The following is a 5,637-nucleotide window of genomic DNA, read 5'->3' as shown; positions in this document are numbered from 1 at the left end:
TGGACCTTCTTCCTCTTTCTTGACTCTGGAGAAAAGTTTATAAAATTATATCATTCATCTTCTGTGGGGGACAAAATGTTTGTAAAGTTGAGACAATAGCCACTTTCATGAAACAGAGGGAAATCTGACCACATTAGGAAATTGAGGGCAGCCTATTCATACCCCATTTTGCACACAGCAACTTCCAAAAAGAAAAAGAAAAAAAGATTGTCTGCATTTGAAACAAAGCCATCATAAATTGCTAGTAGAACTATTGCCCAGATAAAGACACCTTGATTGATCAATCCTCCAAGTTAATCACTTGATCAATTAAATAAGCATCAACTACATAGTACAAAAAACCGTTCTAAAAGGGAGGAAATCATTATTCATCAAAGTTTCATTGCAGTATGCATAATCTCAATGCATTTTTACCATCACATGGGAGGAAAAAAGCTTTTCACATTTCAAGCATTAAAAACACTTCTGTTAAAAACATTTTAAAGAACTAAAATCTGTTGCGTGGCGATTCCCGCCCCCTCCCACAGATGGAGTAAATAAAGACACCGGACACCAGAATTTAGGTTAATGGGCGAAAATGGCCACAACTTTATTGATTACAGGTAAGAGTGGTATTGGCTTTAGGCATTGGCCCTAACAGACTATCCGGTCTGACCGGGAAGGATTAAGCACCAACAGGGGGAGCCCCCGAGATGCACATCCCTAGGCGCTCCCCAAGGGGTTACCGCTCGGGAGTGCGCTTTAGGCCCTAGCCTCCGTAGGTTTCGGACGAGGCGACGCCCCCCGGAGTCCTTTAACGAACTACCCTTCAAGATTTGGGGGAGGTGATGGCGTTCCTCCCCCCCACCCGACTTCATTTGCATAACAATACCCCTGCCAATGCCTAACCGCCAAAACCAAGGAGTTGTGACGTTTTGCTACGAGGTAGGCGAAAAAAACCAAGTGGCTTCAAAATACAGCCAATTAGCCAAATGTAAAAACTCCTACCAGGCCCCTTGCGGCAACCAGCCGAAGCCCATAGCAAAGTCCGAATGCAAACCTAGAGGGCGGGTGGGTGGGAAACCGCTGCTGCTGTAGAGAAGAAAAGGGGCGAGCCAGGGCATCCCCGACCTAAAGAGCACCTAGGTAAGCCCGCCCCTACCGCCAGCTGATTGGCTGGCACCAAGGCTGATGAATATTTATGAGACTGGGGAATCCCTGAGTCCCGCGGGGCTGACGTCAGCCCCGCGAGAATGTAGACGGGGGCATGAGCCAGCAACCCCCCCCCCTCTTTAGGTCGGGAGTGGCTTTGCCTGATTAATGTGGGGAAAGGGAACATAGTAAATAGATTTAGATGTTTCAGTTTAGTTCAGAGCTTTCTGCTGAATGAGGATGTTTTTGCAGTGCCTTAAACCAGACCTGAACTGCAAAGTTGATTGGCAAGCCCCAGCCATGAAGGACTTGACAGCCCCCAGTGACTATTGTTCTAGGCAAGCAGCAGCAACAACAGGAATCTAACCTTTTGGGGTGCCAGGTGACTACATTGTATTTGGCTTGGGGGAGGAAAGAATGATGTGGTGCACTCTAATCTTGTCTATGCTGATGGTTCTGTCCAGGGTCTTGGGGAAAAGGGACTTCACATCACTCGATACCCGACAGAACCTGGGACTTTCTGCCTTCAAAGCATCTCTTCCGCCACCGAGCTGTGCTCCCCTCAAAAATGGAGTTGCCCTCTTAAACAATCCAGCAGTAAAATCAGCAGCAACTAGGCCCCTGACAACCTTCAAAACCTCCTCCTAACAACAAAGGGATACCGTAAAGGGATGCTATCCGCAATATGCAAAATACTACTCTAAAATCCCACGAACCCCCTAGACGCAATCAAAAAACAATGGGAGGATGACATAGGCTATGAGATTAACCCCACTCAATGGACCAGAATGTGGTCTAAACCCCCCTTTAAATCTATATCAACGAAAAGAAAAGAACTCACTCTGAAACTCACCTACAGGTGGTACCTAACACTAAGAAAACTAGCGCTAATACGCCCAGGAACCTCACCAAAATGCTGGAGAGGGTGCACCTCCACAGGCACATACCTCCACATGTGGTGGGAGTGTCCCAAAATCCAACTATTCTGGACAACAGCCATATGAGAAATATGTAAAATAACTAAGCAAGTATTAGAAATCACCCCAGAATTGGCCCTACTAAACATCTTCCAAGACAATAATGCCCATTTACACCACAACTAACTCATAACCCACCTACTTTCAGCAGCCAGAAACACCATAACCAGACACTGGAGAGACCTGTCAGGAGTAAGCATGGATCAATGGAACCAAATAGTATGGGAAACAGCCTTACTAGAAAAATTAACCAATAAACTGAAACTGACAGGGGGACAAACAGAAGAAGACGCCTTCACACCGTTATGGCTTCCCTTTATCACATACACAGCCCAACAAGAGAATGACAAAACTCCACCAACAGCATACAAATCAATATGGCTAACCTGATTCAAAAACACCCACCCACCCACCCCACTCACACATGAAACAAAGATCACCACAGCCAATCACATACAAACAACCACACCCTAGGCCAACCCCAACCTCTCTCACCACCAAAGGAACACAAGTGAATAGCAGAGAACCTGCACAAGCGATGCTGACACAAAACCCCACATATATTAAGTACAATAGAAACATCACCACCTGACATCACCCCCACTCACCTTCCCCCCCCCCACCTCTTTCCCCCTTTTCTTCCGAATGTCTCAACAAATGAAACTGATCTGTAAAAAATGTTACTGGGGGTGGGAGGAGAGAGAGTGAGGGACATTGCACATACTTTTGTAAACTAAGAAAATCTTTAATAAAAATACATTTTTTAAAAAATGGAGTTGCCTTGAATTTAATGACTTTACTGATCCCTTACTGCTTTGTGATCCTACGTCAAAGGAGCAGTTTGTGCAACAGAAATGCCAGATAGTGAACAAGTTTTGCTGCAAAGATGTTTCTTCCCAGATTACCATTCTGCAAGCCCTGCTTCTTTCTCTTATCTCTAGGTCCTTGTCTTCTATACCTTTTTTTTTTAACATGGAAACACATCTTCAGGATAGCCAAGTTGTGCGAAATAACAACACATACCCTTTATTTTATTTTAATCTATATACGTTGGTTCAACGGAAGTTACAGAAAGCATCGTAAACATCCCATTCTTGAATCGGAGCTAGAAGAAGCATCTCTATTTTATCAGTGTTGAACTTTTTTCTTAAAAATGGAAGGGTGTGAGATATTTAAAGTTTGATCTCACCCCTGCACATTTCACTTGGAAATAAGTGGAAATCCCATTCCTTTCTTATATTTTTTTCCTAGGTGACCCTACCTGGGCATTACACCAGCGGTTTGGATACTTGCAATCCTATGCCTGTCTACTTGCAAGCAAGTCCTCTTGACTTATAGTCTCATGGAACTGCACAGTATTGCAACCAAATGAAACAAAGGCTTATAGTGGTTGTGTTTGAAAGTTCTTTGACAAACCTGGTGGCATCTGGAATTATTCGTGTGCGGTTTTCTTCACAAAGTTATTCAGTTTTATTGCTCCGATATTTATTATTCCTGTAACCCAAAGCTAACATGAATTGCAATGTTTGGATTCGGCATGCCTCGGTACAATAATCTGATATTGTACAGCTGCTCATTTTATGCCTTTTTCTTCTTCTTCCCACCTCCAGTAGTCTTGGTGCTTGGTGGCGCCTGTGGTGAAACAGGGGATTCTTCTTTTGGCGAAGACTGCAGCTGTATCGATGCTTCCTCCAACTCTCTGCACAAACTTTCCTCCAGCTCCTGAGCTGCTTTTTCTGCTGCAGCTTCTTCTAGCTTTCTGGCTTCCTCTGCCTCCCTCATAGCATTAAGCCTGTGGCCAGAGTGGGGTGGGACAGAGAAGTTGGGGGATCAGAGTCTCTTAAACCAAAAAGTCGTAACACAGTTCAGAACATGTGAGCCACGAAACAACAAATCCATAAATGGCACCCATACAAATGTCAGGACGATATCAAGGAGCCATCCCTTATTGAAACAGCCAGCTTCATGTTCAGATGCAAACCTTGCTTAATCATTTTTAATTAATTAATTAATTAAATTAATTTTTATTATTACGGTCACAGACCAGTTCCGGCTCACTTACAATATCAAGAAAATCATAAAACACAACAGGAATACATTGAATTGCAATTGGGTATAACAGAGACAATACAGATATAGCGGCAGATAAATATATATATTAAATCTTGATCTTTGCTTAATCATATCAGCATAAGCAAAGGAAGTAAATTATCCCCTAAGGAAGAAAATTAACTCTTTTTCTAAAGATGACCAGTGGTACTTGCCACTGTCTTCTTGATTTGAGCATTTTGAGCCTAAGGCTCAAACTTGGAAGTGGCATGGATAAGTATGTTCTTTCTCTCAAGTTTCTCATTTTTCCAGATACCCTGTTCACTTTGCTTCCTTAGCTCCATAGATATATTTCATTAAAAATCAAGGCTCACTACAGCTACTTCTAACGCTAAGGCACAGTTTAGCCTTACATGTGAACATGTAATCTCAATCTGGCATAATAGAAGGCAGACTATAGCAATGAAGGCCAGGTATTGCCAGCATGTCTCCAATGAAAACAGCCGGGCCATCTAGCAAAGCACCCTGTTTTATGATGGGATAACTCAGCTGGTAGAGCATGTGACTCTTAATATCAGGCTCGTTGGTTTGAGCCCCACATTAGGCAAGAGATTCCTGCATTGCAGGGGGTTGGACTAGATGACCCTCATGGACCCTTCCAACTCTTATGATTCTATGAACGCATGTGGCAAGGCTCCTGCCAAATTTGGGAGCAGGTTAGAAACCATGATCCACAAGCAAAAGCTGAAAACTCACTTTGCTTCTTCTTCAGCTTCCTGGATTTTCTTCAGTACAAGGAATTCAGCGTGCCGAACCCTGTTGTCTATAATGGTTTCTTTCACGACTTCCAAGTGTTTGTAGCCGGCAAAGAATTTGTTGACAAAAAAGATGTATATCTGGCTCATCCATAAACCAAGTTTGTCCTTCTGCTCGTTCTTTGCACTTTCGAGGTTATCTGCAAGACGGCGGAGTGAGGGGATGGGAAATAAAATGGAGTTTTAGTTGTAGGGCAGGGGACGACCAACAAAGCGCCCTCCAGTTATGTGTGATGCCTACAACTGCCATCATCCCTGGCTATTGGCTGTGCTGGCTGAGGATGATGGGCACTTCTGCAGCAGAGCACCCCCTTTGGCCAACCCCTGTTGTAGGGGAAAGACTATCATAGCTTCATAGCAGGCCACATGCTTAGGATGCAGAAGATCCTATGTGGATCCAGGGGTGGGGGAAGGTGGGGCGGTGGAGGCGGAATAGGCAGGGCCAGAATTAAAAGTGGGCTGAGCAACAAATGTGAATTTTACCTTTTGCATGGTAAGCTAGTTCCTTTCCATCCTCTGCCCAGGCAAGCGAGCAGCATTATCAGAGTCTGGGGATCCATTCGAACCAGACAAAAGCACCCAAGATGGGTGCACAGACCTGACATTTTGCAACAATGCTTTCTTCTAAGGAACCTTCATTTGAAGGGTAGTGGGATGTTGGTTGT

General features: G+C 44.1%; 1 protein-coding gene across 5 annotated transcripts in view; it reads right to left on the bottom strand.

The window, feature by feature from the left end:
• Window positions 1-3,108: 3,108 nt before the first annotated feature.
• Window positions 3,109-5,637, bottom strand: part of RSPH10B (radial spoke head 10 homolog B) — a 29,862-nt gene continuing 27,333 nt past the window's right edge. For all 5 annotated transcript variants that reach the window (XM_080980987.1, XM_080980988.1, XM_080980989.1 and 2 more), the window contains 2 exons: window positions 4,914-5,112; window positions 3,109-3,900 (listed from right to left, as the gene is read on the bottom strand). In XM_080980987.1, the coding sequence (XP_080837113.1) occupies window positions 3,687-3,900; window positions 4,914-5,112 (413 nt within the window). In that variant the 3' untranslated portion in view covers window positions 3,109-3,686. The remainder of the gene's footprint in view (window positions 3,901-4,913; window positions 5,113-5,637) is intronic.

Source organism: Podarcis pityusensis, assembly GCF_964106645.2.
Source record: "Podarcis pityusensis genome assembly, chromosome: 14".
Taxonomy (NCBI): Eukaryota; Metazoa; Chordata; class Lepidosauria; order Squamata; family Lacertidae; genus Podarcis; species Podarcis pityusensis.
This window is presented reverse-complemented; position numbering and strand designations above follow the sequence as displayed.